General features: G+C 37.0%; 1 protein-coding gene across 1 annotated transcript; it reads right to left on the reverse strand.

Annotated features, from left to right (window-relative positions):
- Positions 1-7455: 7455 nt before the first annotated feature.
- On the reverse strand, positions 7456-13558 carry LOC134800132 (uncharacterized). Its single transcript, XM_063772597.1, has 2 exons — positions 12480-13558; positions 7456-11832 (listed from the first exon to the last, which is right to left on the reverse strand). Exons 1-2 carry the CDS (start codon positions 12829-12831, stop codon positions 11753-11755), a joined length of 432 nt encoding a protein of 143 aa, XP_063628667.1. The 5' UTR covers positions 12832-13558; the 3' UTR covers positions 7456-11752.
- Between the last annotated feature and the right edge of the window lie 1079 nt (positions 13559-14637).

The following is a 14637-nucleotide window of genomic DNA, read 5'->3' on the forward strand; positions in this document are numbered from 1 at the left end:
TAATAAAGTATATGTCAATTGGTCTAAATTAATTAATAACTATTATGTCAGAAAGAAAAAAAAAATACTACTTAATAATACTATGTTGTACTCTGAGCTGACAAAAACTCATCCACAGAATAGAAGCCCTTCTTCAACAAATAAGTTTTGAGACAATTTTTAAACAAATTCAATTTAGTGACTGACTTCAAATCGGATGGCAATCTATTGAATAGATTAACTGCCTGATAAGCTGAAGAGTGTTTAACCACTTGCAGTTTAGTGGTTATTGTTTGTGGTAAGTCCTTCCTTCTAGTTTCCAAGCGCTTTCGTCTTTCTTCCAGCGTTTCAATACAGTTAAGGTACTTTATAAGGTCGCTAAGAATCACAAGAATATAGAGACTAGGTACTGTGAGAACTTCAAACTTATTAAAATAAGGTTTACATGATGTCATCTGTGGTATTCTGGCTATTGTTCTGATCGCTCTCTTCTGGGCCACAAAGGCAGACTGAATGTTGTAAAGGTAGCTATTACCCCAGAATTTTACGCTGTACCTAATTTTAGATTCAACCAACGCGCGGTATACCATTATTAGTTGAGCCGTATTTACCTCTTCTCTAAGGCTTCTTAGTGCATAGCAGGCCGAACTTATAGAGTTGACTAGTGACGATAGTTCTACTTTCCAACACAAACTCGAATCAATCCTGACTCCGAGAAATTTAACAGAATCCACTTGTTGTATTTCAACTCCATTTGATATAACCTGCAGACTGTCTTTGTTTCTGGAGGTGGTTTTAAACAGTAAAGCATTGGTCTTGGTACAGTTCAGTTTGAGGTTGTTTGTGCTGAACCAGGTATTTAGAGCTTGTAGAGCAAAGTTAACCTTGTAGCTCAGCTGTATCATGTTTTCCGCCGATACTATAGCGTTGGTATCATCAGCATAGACCACAAGTTTAACGTCCGGAACAGAATGCCCTATGAATGATACCAGGTCATTGATAAAAATTATAAAGAAGATAGGACCCAGGATCGATCCTTGTGGAACTCCTCTTTCCAACTTGGTTATTTTTGATCTGTGTACAGTTTCTTTGCTGTCTTGAGTCCATTGAACTTCAACGAACTGTTGCCTGTTTGCAAGGTAAGACCTAAAAATGTCAAACATTTTCCCTCTTATGCCGTAGTGTTCCAATTTTGCAAGCAGAACTCCATGGTCAACGGTGTCAAAAGCAGAGCTCAGGTCGAGGAATAAACCTGCTACTTTCCTTTTGCTATTGAGTTGGAGAACTATGTCTTCAATGAGTCTTGTGATGGCATCATTTGTGCTTCTGCTTTTCTGATATCCGTATTGTCTCTCACTTAGTATGTTATGTCGGTTGAGGTGTCTTGTTAGTCTGTCTTTCATAAGTCTTTCCAGGATTTTGGACAGCGTTGGTAGAAGAGAAATGGGCCTGTAGTTCGTTGGATCAGTTTTTGGTCCCTTTTTATAAATGGGCAGGACTTTTGCCACCTTAAACTGGTCAGGGAAAGTACCAATCGTAAAACATTCGTTAAAAAGGTACACTAATGGTTCGGAAAGAATATCTATGTTGTCTTTAATGATAGATATGGGAATCTCGTCGTATCCACAGGATGTCTTAGGTTTTATACTTTTTAAAATGTGTTTTAGCTCGACTTCATTTACCGGATCAAAAACCATGTCATTTTGAGTTTTGACGGCATGAGCCCGTAACAGTGAGAGTGCTTCTTGTGTAGTATTACATTTGCTGTTACTTTGTGTGAATTTGTCCAAGAAGGTGTCACATACATCCTTAGGGTTTTGAAGAAGATTTGTGGGCCCATTTTCTTGGGCTATTTTCAGACAAATATTGCTTCTTGTTTGTTTGACAGCTTTGCTACAATGCCTGTGAACGACTTTCCATATTTCTTTTGATGAGTATTTTGCTTTTTCAAGTTGTTACTGTACTGCTAATCTCTTGGCATGCCTAATGACCCGTTTGAAAATTGTTACATATTGTTTCCTGTACCTGACTATTGAGTCGTCTGAAGAAGTTTTGTGATTAACAAGAACGCGCTTCATGATGCTTGATATTTTGATGCCCTTTGTTATCCATTTTATCTTAGGCCCATTGTTTCGTAGTATCTTTACTTTCCTTTTCCTAAAGCTTTCTTTGAATAACCTGCTGAATTTTTGAATGAAAGTGTTCATGCCTATGTTAACCCAGTTCTCATCCATGATTTTCTGACGAAATTTAAGTTTGCTTCTGGCATCAAACTTCCTAACTGATTTCCATACTATATCGTCGTTCGATTTACTGCTGTTTTCTAGCGTAAAGGTAGTTAATACACCTGCGTGGCCATCAGCCAGGCCATTGTGGTTAACCAGTAGAGAAGCCACACAGTCTTCAGATAAATTTGTCAAAAAATTGTCCAAGCATGATCGGGAATTATTGCGCATAAAAGTAGCCTCGGAAATAAGAGGTCTAAAACCATAGGCTGAAAGCAGTGATAAAAACTCTACTGTTTTTTTATCTTTCTTCGACAAGTCAACATTAAAATCACCGCAAATGATGCATTTTTTACCTATAAAGTGCTCCAAAAGGCGTTCAAGCTGGCTAATAAACAGATCAAAATTTACATCAATTGGGTTTCTGTAGCAGCATATAATATTAACATTCGTGTTACAGTCTTTCACACCACAGACCTCGAAACATTCGTCTTTATACAGCTTTTTACAGATTAAAAGATCTTCGTATGTCCTGTTTAAATAACCTAGAATTAATGTTCCACCCCCCTTCTTTTTAGTCCTAGTATTAAAAGCAATAAGTTTGTATTCTGCTAATTGAAACAGTGGAGCCGAGATACTGTTTAAAAAGTGCTCAGATATACATACATAGTGTTTAGTATCGGGTAGATTGTGTAGATACAATTCTAGTTCATCCTTCTTGTTCGTGACGCCGCACAAATTTTGATAAAAAATACCTAGTTTAGTATGAGCTTTTATTAGGGCGTCGTTAGAAGGGGATAAATCTCTCCTAAAAAAGAAGAGGAAACATCATGGTCTACTTTCTCTTGACTTGGTGATTTTAAGTCTAGTGTACATGTCTTCGTTAAAATATTGATTGGCTGCGATTGGTAGGTATGACTTTGACTAAGCTGAGAAATATAGTATGCTAAGTCCTTAAAAATAATTGAGAGACCTTGGTTATTTATGTGTCCTGTTCTTTTCCAGAACATACTATACGAATATTCAAGGTTATTGCACGAATCTATTAAATATGCATATTGGTGCGTAGATATATCTGTATACAATAACTTATTAAATAATTCAATTCTTTTGTTGAAAAAGTGACAATATTTACCTAATTTAAATGTGGGGGAACAAAGTATTATATTTGTATGTGTTATGTTCTGGAGCTTTTGCCTGAGTGAAGCTATAATTTGAGTGTAATTTTGCGTAGTATAGAAGTCCTCATGTCCAATGAAAATAACACAGTAATCGTTATAAGTAAAGTTCAGAATTTTATTGTCCATACCATCTATTAGCTGCAAAACACCTCCATGCGTAATGATATGATGACATACGCTGTCTGTTCCAAACACATCCTTGGCTTCCCTGATCACCGAGTTTACATTGTTACTACTAATAAAGCATATTTTACGCGGTTGTTGTTGGCTATTGTTTAAGTTAGTTTCGAGTACATTCGTAAAAACTAAAAAACTAAAACTAGTGCCTACGTCAAATCATGGGATTAGTTGTCAAGCGGACCCCAGGCTCTCATGAGCCGTGGCGAAATGCCGGGATAACGCGAGGAAGAAGACTGTAACTGTCATATATTCCTTTAGTTTTATAATACACTTATTTTCAGAAATCATTACACTACTATACTTATACGAGTGTAAAATTACGCCAAAAGATTGTTATAAGCGACTCTATCAGTAATACAGAAAAAAGCTGTACTATAGCTGCCATTTATTCATTTGGTTTTATAATACCCTTACAGACAGAAGTTATACAACTACTATTCTTATAGGAGAGTAAGATTACGCCATAAGAAATAGCTTTAAAACGGGGTTGACAGATACATTTGTACAGGTACAAGTGCCAAGTGATACTACAATACAGCCTGTATACAGCTTTTACGATAAAATTAGCTTGTAGTGTTTCATAACACTTAATGTTTTAAAACGGAGTTGACAGATACTTTTGTACAGCTAAAAGTGCCAAGTGTTACTACAATACAGCCTGTATACAGCTTTTACGATAGAATTAGCTTGTAGTCTCTCACAACACTTTTAGTTTTATAGTAGATTTTTTATATTCTGATAAAGCACCCCATGCTTCCGCAGAATCCTTTATAATGATTTTATACAGCTTGAGCTGTATAATGTCTGTAAAGTACCTTTTATACAGCTTAAATCTTTTCTGACACTCTTATACGTCCCTTAAATCACTCTAAGTTCTTAATTGGCTGCTATATTGATGTTGCCGACACTTCCATGCTACTTGGGTAGTTCACTTCGCTACATATATATAGTTCACTTCGCTACAGCTCTTCCCTTCGACTCCGCCATCGCATGCCACCGCGCCCATTCCATATACGCACGGTATGCAAATACGACATAAAGGTAATATTTCGTGATAACATTCACTGTAATTAATAAAATATGTCCTCTCCATAACTATTATAATTATGGGCGCGGATTCCGGTTTTGGCTGATTGCTTTGCGGCGTGATTTATAGTTGTAACCTTAATTGTTTTTGCGTATGTTTAATCATAGTAATGTGATGTTGTTGGATAGGGTTGCTGATTAATCAATCAGACGTGTGTGTCGTTTGGATGAGAGGTGTGGCTAGAAATTATAGATACAGATAGAATACTCTTTATTGGCACACCTCAGTACTAGAGTTAGACCAAGAAAAGTCTGCAGTGATTTTGATAACCCAAGCAGTGCAAGTGTTACACGTCATAATTTCGTTTAAAATGACACTTGCACTGCGTGGGCTATCAAAATCGCTGCAGACTTTTCTCGGTCTGACTCTACAAACCTTACCTTAAAGAAAAACAATTGTTTTAAGATAGAGCCAGGCAACAGGCGATCTTATCGCTAAATGTGAGTCCATCCAATTTTGTTTGTAGTTTATTTAAATTTTCAATAAAGTTTCAAAATTTTAGTATGAGTTAGCATTTTGCTTATTTCCTGTAGAAATCATAAAATAAGTTTCCTATTAAGCCTTATTTCCTTGCTGGGCTTCGTTAGATCATTTAGGTTCTGCAGGAATACTAAATATTTATCCTCCTAAGGCCCAAGGTCCTACTTATAGTACTTATTCAGTTCAATGAACTTTAAATCATATTCAATTAGAACAGAGTTGCTTTTGCTTTATTTCGTTCAGTTTTTGAACAACGCAAATCAACTCTATTTCCTACATTGTAGGTTCAAATTTCTGTGACAAATTTTGCAAATTTCATTTGTACAATGGCTGGGTTAGGAGGGTATAGATTCAGATATCTGCTTGTTACTCGTAAATAGGCATAAAAGTGCAAAAAATTAAAAATATTATATTAACCTTGCACGCAAAATGGTTTACGTTAGAAATTAATTACAATAAAATTTATTTCAAGTAGGTGAGTAAACAGCAGACTGTTGCAGAATGTTATTGTCAAAATTTATCGTATTTTTGTTTCCAATTTGCCTCTATTTAATTGCTACAATTCATTAACAAAATCTAGGTGAATATTACTATCAACTAAAATAAATTAATAGGTAAGTAGCTTAAATCTAAAATAGGCCCTTGAGGCATTGTACCAAGGATGCTGGCGGCATTTCCTCGCTGTATCGCAATGCTGATACGTTGTGCGAGGTAGCGGCCAGCTCTTCGGTCACCACTAAGTTAAATATAAGTTGATTTAACTTATATTTACAAAAAATACAGTTTTCGTCCCTAATTGTAGGTCTCGCATTCCAATCGCCCTGCCCGACAAACCAAACCGACTAACGACTATTATTAATAACCAACGACAAATATTAATTAACACGCCGCGGCATGCGTGGATGTTGGTAATTAGTATATATTCTGCCCCCTCGATGTTACGGTTGGATAAAAATGATAGAGACACGTGTGATCATTAAAGGCCATTAATAATCTAAGAACAGATTAAATTACTTTCTATGAAACTATTTTAATTTGTGTTACCGTAAAACGGGGTGAGTAGGTTTCGCGGGGAGAGGTGGGTTTTGAATGGGGAGAGAAGGTTTGAGAGGGGGGTGAGAAGGGATTTTAAGGCTACTGCTACAAAAATAATGTATTCCAATTTAAAATGGAGCTATAGTAATACGCATAATAAAAAAAAAATCGATCCAACAATCTTCCAAAATCACCTTTGTATGAAAACCCCTCTCACCTCAAATACGAGACACTACGGGGTGAGGTGGATTTTCCTCTTTATCGTCAAAGTTATGAAATGGAACTACCCAAAATAAAATAAAAACTAAAATACAAACGTCCGGAACACTTATTATATACACCATTCAGTTTTCATACGTAAAAATAAAATGTTATCGAGGTTTGAATTTCAGTTTTGACCCTACTCACCCCATTTTACGGTATTTCAAGTTGACTCACTACTATTTAAATTATAAATCGAAATAAATGTCATATACGAAGGAAAAAACCTGCCAAGTGAGTCTCATGAACCGTGATAGCTAGACAGTTGAAATTTTCACAGATGGTGTATTTCTGTTGCCGCTATAACAACAAATATGTATGTACTAAAAACAAAATAAAATAAATATTTAAGTGGGGCTGAACACAAGAAACATGATTTTTTGCCGCTTTTTGCGTAATGGTACGTGCGCGAGTCCGACTCGCATTTGGCCGGTTTTTTATACTTTTCAACAGATGAACTTTTAACATTATCTGTAAATCAAAAATACAATCTCAAATACAAACAGTGCCATCCAAACTTGCCGAATATATCACACTTACATAAATAAAGAATGCTTATAACTCCGTTGAAAAACCCATTAAAACCCCTGAATTTATTAACCGGCATAAATAACATTTATTTTATTGTGCACCTTGTCTTTTAAAGAGCAAAACTTTCAAACATTAATGGCTGACCTTTGGTGACATAAGGTCTTATCTCAGTATGGATTTTGTGATCAGATAAGACCTTGTCTAACTAAAGACTGGAACTTCCTTGGATTAATATAACGCCGTCACACTTCTTAATTAATAGGAGTTTCCAAAGAAAACAATATCATTTTATTAGCATAAGTATTGTGGGCATAACAGACGGGCGTGTTTTACACAGAAATACAGCTCAAAACACCTTGCCTTTGCTCACCTTTGCTATTGCGAGGAATCTAACTATTTTCTTTATCTCTTAGTTAATTATTAGTTAGGCTATTTTTCAAAATGACTTGTCTAATTCTTATATAATGAATTCTGTTTGAATCAAAATGCGATTAGATTTATATAATTATCAACTTTTATTGAAAGCTAATTTTAAAAGCTACTACATCCAGTTATGGCACAGAATGAAGAGAGCGCTGACAGCGCGTCAAAGACAAACTTATTCTAAAATGTTGCAAGCAACAAATATTAACACTAAAGTTAAGTATACAATATTTTATAAGCTATGTTCAGACTTGTCCTGAACATAATTGGGCCGGGCGAGTTGAGTTAAATTTAGATTTACAGATCAAAGACAAGAATTTAACGAGACAGACAATATTTAGTCAAGAGGTAAAGGACACAGCTTAGTAATAGGTCTGACATACAATTTGTCCCCCATTTTCACCTCGGCCACTCTGACTCTACCATCCTTTCCAGGAAATATCTTAACTATGCGGCCCATTGGCCAACACAACGGGGCAGTGTTTACATTTTTGACAAGAACTAAATCACCTATTTTTAAATTTGGTAGGTCATGCTTCCACTTGGGACGACTTTGCAACTGACAGAGGTAGTCTTTAGACCATGTCTTCCAGAAATCCTGCTTTAATCTAGTAACAATGCCCCAAAACTTTCTTAATCGATTAACTGGAACTTCAGTTAAATCAACATCTGGGTAACTTGTTATTGCCGTACCAATAAGAAAATGACCTGGTGTCAAGTATTTACCCTCATTAGGATCCAAGGATAGCAAGGGTCTCGAGTTCAAGATCCCTTCAAATTGAACGATCGCCGAATAAAGTTCCTCAAAAGTTAAACAATGATTTCCAACCACACGTTTTAAATGGAATTTGACACTCTTGACTCCGGCTTCCCAGAGGCCTCCAAATTGAGGCGCATAGCTTGGTATAAACTTGAATGAAATATATTTCTTATTACAATATCGATACACAGAATCTCTATGTTCATTTGAACATTGTAAATCATACAATTCTTTGAGCTGGTTTGCAGCACCTTTAAAAGTTTTAGCATTATCACAATAAATAACAGTGGGCATGCCACGTCTAGATATGAAACGATCGAGACATGCTAGAAAGGTTTCAGTTGTAAGGTTCGACACTAACTCTACATGTATTGCCTTTGTAGCAAAACATACAAAAAGGGCAATATAGCTTTTTGTAACAAGAGGTCTTCGTATTCTAGCAACTTTCGTGCTAAATGGACCACAAAAATCAATTCCAACATACTGGAAAGCTCTACTAGCTGTAATCCTCTCTACTGGCAAAGAACCCATCAACTGCTTTGCAGCTTCAGCCTTCAGACGCAAGCATGTAACACACTTGTTTACTACTTTCTTTACTTCCCTAATACCATTAATTATCCAATATTTTTGAGCTAGAGAACTCAGAACAGCTCTGGCACCCAAATGCAAAAGACGCAGGTGCTCCGTTTTAATCAATAATGAAGTAAAAAATGACCCTTTCGGGAGAATTGGCGGATGCTTTCTAGCTTGCGAAATGTCTGCATTTTGCAGCCTGCCGCCCACGCGAAGGACACCACGCTGGTCCACGAAAGGATGTAAATCTGCTATCCCTGATTTAAGAGACCTACCTGACAGCAATGTTTCTATTTCGTTAGAAAAATGTTTCCTTTGCACATTTTTTATAATGACAATTAATGCTTCTTGAAGCTCTTTAGGGGTTAGCAATGTAGAGTCATATTGATGACCTGACTTAGAAGCATTTTTATAAAAGCGATAAATATACGCTATAACATTTTGAAGCCTATGTAGACTAGAATATTTTTCAAAGAGATGCTCGAATGAATCATCCCGCTGACTAACATTGCAAGATAAACCTTCGTTAATATTAATATCAAAATGCTTATCATGCAAGGACTGACTGAGAGCCTTGTTATCAAATGCAGGGTGCACATAATCCCCATGTGACAAATATTCAGGGCCGTGCCACCACAATTGCTTTCCTTGCAAGCTTTGGGGCTCCACTCCGCGGGAAATTAAATCCGCGGGATTATCGCATGACTTTACATAGGACCACTGATCATGGTTTGTGAGTTCCAGAATTTTCTTCACCCTATTATTAACATAAGTATTGACTTTTGTTTTTGTAGACTTAAGCCAGCACAAAACTATTTGTGAGTCACTGTATAAATATGTATTATGCGCAAATCTAGCTTTTAGCTTTTCGCTGACTCTAGATGCCAGCTGCGCCAATAGTAGAGCGCTGTTTAGTTCCAGCTGTGGTATAGTAAGGCTTTTAGCCAGTGGGGCCACTTTTGACTTGGCACAAAGCAATTTCGACTCTACAACTCCGTCTGATTTAAAAACTCTTACATAAATGCAACAACCGAAAGCTTTGAAAGACGCATCTGCATAACCCACTAACTCTACCAACATACATTCGTGACTATGCACTAGCCTAGGCAAGGAGACTCTACCCATCATTTTTAAATTAGCAAGAAATGTTTTCCATGCCTTAAGTTCAGCATCTGGTAAAGCTGTGTCCCAGCCCAAGGGCATAGACCACAAAAGCTGCATAAATATTTTAGCTGAAACTATTATAGGAGCTATGAGACCTAAAGGATCATAACATTTTCCAATAAATGAAAGAACTGTTCTTTTAGTATGATTGGTATCCTCATCATAGGGGGGACACTCAAATGTTAAGGTGTCTGAAGTAATATCGTACTTCAGACCTAAAGTTTTTATCACATTACTTGAATCTAAGTTTATTTGCTCAAAGTACTTCAAATTTTCTGGCAAATCGTCCAGAACAGCTGGGTAGCTAGAGCACCATTTATGTAATTTAAAATTACCTAATTTAAATAACTCAATCAACTCATTTTTAAGTTGGTAAAGATCATTGATATCATCTGAACCAGCTATGACATCATCTACATATGTATTATTCAAAATGGCTTGAGACGCAAGCGGGTAATCATGTCCAAATATTTTTACAAGCTCTACCAAACACCTAGTAGCTAGAAATGTAGAGCTCTTTAGGCCATACGTAACTGTCTGAAGCTGAAGGCAGCGGATGGGCTGGCCAGGACTATCCCGCCAGAGGATATTTTGAAGGTATCTATGTTCCGGGCTGACCAAAATGCACCTAAACATTTTTTGAACATCACATATCAAGGTGAATAAATAGGTCCGAAACAAAATTAATATGTCAAAGAGCTCACCCTGCACCACAGGTCCATTCAGCATGACATCATTGACAGACAGCTTATTTTTGGATTTCATGCTTCCGTCCATCACGATACGAAGCTTTGTACTTTTGCTGGCCTCGTTGAAAACAGGATGATGTGCTAGAAAGCTTACTGGTCCATTCAACATATCGTAAGAGTTAATATTGACCTCCCTAGCATGTCCCAATTCAACATATTCATCAATGAATTTTTTATACTGCTCTAGCAACTCTACATTTTTCATTAATTTTCTCTCTATCGAGTAAAATCTTTGTAAGGCAGCCGAAAAGGAGTTACCCAAATTTAGTTCACCTAAGGGGTGTTTAAGGGGAATGTCCACCTGAAATGTGTTATTATTCAAAGTAACAGACTCCTGAAATATTTTTTCAGCCTTTTCATATTCATCAGAAACCTTTTGTTGGGGTTCTGGCACCTTTTCGGCTAGCCAAAATTGATTCATAACATTTTCTAATTTTGTACTGTCACTAACAGCAAAATTTGTTACTAAAGCAGTGTTTGAGATATTGCCAGATTGGTTCATCTTGCCACCAACAACATAGCCAAATACGGTGCTTTGCAAGACAAGCCCCTCAGGCAATTTGATACAATCATTTAATAATGATTCAAAATAAATATCACTTGCTAATAGCAATGAAATTTCTGATGGTGCATTAAAGTTTTCGTCAGAAAGTTTGACATGGCTTGGAAATTTCAGATTTGAACAATCAATATATTGTGGTGGCAAATGTGCCGTTACATCATCAACAACATGACAGTCAACATTAAATTTAACGTCTTCATATTGACAAGACCCCACAGGAATAATTACTGACCTATCCATAACGGAGGTCTGTTTATTGACACCAATTATATTTACACATTCTGCCTCAGTGGCAAAACCTAGCCTTTCTACAAGAGAAGTTGCGGCAAAAGATTCACTTGAGGCGGTGTCAAGCAATGCACGGCAGTAAACATCCCGGCCAAATTTATCAACAATTTTTACCTTCACTGTAGGTAATACTTTTTTATAAGATGCCTTCTTGACACATGTCAAAACAATAGATGCCGCCGCTGGTTGCTTGACATCTGAAGCATCCTCAGTATGCAAAAGGGTATTATGATGGCCTTTACATAATTTACATTTAAACTTGTACTTACAAGGTTTATCTGAGTGTGAGTTTATACAAACTGTACACAGCTTCTTCTCTTGCACAAAAGCCAAGCGGTCCTCGACGGAGGCTTCCTGAAATTTCACACAATTATAGATTGCATGGCCAGGTTTAGTACAAAATTTACAACCAGGTAATGATGCTACAACATTAGCAACCTTGGGGTAAGATTTGAATTTAGGAGTACCTACATTCTCATTTAGGGTAACCTTTTGAGGCAAACTATCCTCTAGCGCCATAGCACGCCTTTCTAAAAATTCAATAAACTCCGACATTGTTGGAAGAATTTGTGGGTCTCTCTCTAAGTGGAAAGCCCGGCTAGTATATTGATCTAGCTTTCTGCATAATATTGAAATGAGCAACATATCCCATTTATCAACAGGTTCTTTTAAGTTTTTAAGTGCATGCAGCTGCTGCTGCACTTGTGATACAAATGACCTTATAGAGGCCGCAGTTCCCTTAGCCATGCATGGGATGTCTAAGATAACATGTATATGGCTTATGATAAGCCTGGACTTATTGTCATAACGCTTTTTTAATAACTCTAATGCCTCTGGATATGAGGCGTTGACTAAAGGCAAATTTACAATGACAGATAGCGCTTCATCAGACAAAAACTTTCTCAAGTAAAACAACTTCTGTACATCTGATAATGTTTTGTTTTTATCAATCACTGCTATGAACATTTCATAAAAGGGTTTGAATAGGGTAAAGTCCTTACCGTTGTACACTGGTATATCAACATGGGGCAACTTCGAAGAAGAAACTCCAGCAACTTGAACTGTATCTGACCCTCGTAGAGACCTGAGAGTCTCATTAATCTTAGCCATCGTGCTAAAGTAGCGGTTCTCAAAGTCACCTGCATCCTCTGTGTCCTTGTCATCAAGGTTCAATATATCAAGTTGGATTGCCTCATAATCTTTGAGGGACGAGGCTAGTTTTTCCTTACGAGCCTCCAAGGATTCCAACGAGGCGGAATTTAAACTATTGGGGTCGTTAACAAACTGCTCGATGCGAGTCATCGACGCCTTGACTTGGCCGCGCATAATCTTTAACTTCTTAAGCTCCGCCATTGCCGTATTTCACAAAACAAACGCTCAATACCACTGGAAACACTATTTAAGCACAAACCCGCACTTTCGTACCAGAATTTGTTAAAAATTGCAGTTGAAAACTATAATAACTGTATGTTTATGCAGTACACAAACCGTGAAGAAAATTCCGATTGACAGACGTCACTGTTGACAGCTACTTGTCACTTTTACCGCCAACTCTGAAAGGGCAGTCACACACGCACCGATGACGAAGTTCCGTACTACCAACCTTACAATCTAGTCCCACCTGAGTTGACAATCTGTCAAAGTGTTCTCGATGTACCGCTCATACAAATCTGCCGGTACTTGCACAAAAATTCCTTTGTGCCGGCGAACTGGAACTTTCGCGATGATGGTTGCAGCACGGCGATAAATGATTTCGGGTTAATATCAACCGAAATCACAATGATAAATTCGTCCAAGCTATGGGTTGGACGAGGTTGCGGCGGGCGGCGACAAGATATAGCAAGTCACCTTCGCCCTGCCAGCAAGCGATCTTCGTAGCATAACCACCAAACCACTGATTCTAAACTTTTTGATAATCTCGAAGGACCAACAATCGCATGTTTGAATCAAAATGCGATTAGATTTATATAATTATCAACTTTTATTGAAAGCTAATTTTAAAAGCTACTACATCCAGTTATGGCACAGAATGAAGAGAGCGCTGACAGCGCGTCAAAGACAAACTTATTCTAAAATGTTGCAAGCAACAAATATTAACACTAAAGTTAAGTATACAATATTTTATAAGCTATGTTCAGACTTGTCCTGAACAAATTCATAACTTCTAAATTTAATTCTAATAATAATAGCTTCTTAGCGGCAATAGGAGAGAGGCTAGATAACCCTTTTAAAAGATATTGGGTGTCGCTGCATGCTCCTAAGTACCAGGACTGTAAATAGTTATTTTTAAGTTTTTATTAGGATAGGACTAGGATAAACTAACATAGATATAAGTAAATAGTATTGTACATAACTAACAAATATGGACTGTAATTTTGGTCTGAAATAAATATATATTGATTGATTGATAATAATCAAAATGAGCCGCGGTAGGCCTAAGAAGCGCTGGCTGGACGTCGTGATAACGGATATGGAAGATAACAATCTCACATCGGAGGATGCCGAAGACCGGGCAAAGTGGAGAAGACTGAGCAGGAACGCGGACCCTGGCGCTAATAGGCCGGGAAAACGCTAGGTTGAAGAAGAGAAGTCAAAATGGGCAAAATTTTTATTAATATTCCCTCAATGTTTTTATACATTTTTAACACACGCATAATAATTAAATGTCGTAAAGTAAATTGATTTATTACTTTGTATGTACAATACTACAGTCAGCAAAAGAGTGCGGTAAACATTTCTGTATAGAACTATAGGTAAAAGTCACTTCAATATAGGATATAAAAGCAGATAATAATAATATACTCCTCAAAAATATTTCCAAACGCCGAACATACGTTTTCAAACCGCACAAACGTTCTCACCGTCTGCCCCTTAATAATTGATGACAAGTTAAAGCGAAGTTCAGCAGTTACCGCCCTTTTTTGACAACCATGAGTCAAGAACATACCTGTGTTCATTACAAAAATAAATGCCTTTACCTGGATCCGAACCCAGGGACATAGACTTCATAGGCACTTAGTCAGGCTCACTACCAACTAGACCAGTCGTCACAAATGTAGGTATCAATGTAGGTATAGAACTGTCTAAGAGGGCAGATCACTTCTACGTAGTGCATATAAAAAGCCTAAACACCTAAAAAAAAATTAAAACGCCCGAAAA

The sequence above is a fragment of the Cydia splendana genome, chromosome 19 (genome assembly GCF_910591565.1).
Source record: "Cydia splendana chromosome 19, ilCydSple1.2, whole genome shotgun sequence".
NCBI classification, from domain to species: Eukaryota; Metazoa; Arthropoda; class Insecta; order Lepidoptera; family Tortricidae; genus Cydia; species Cydia splendana.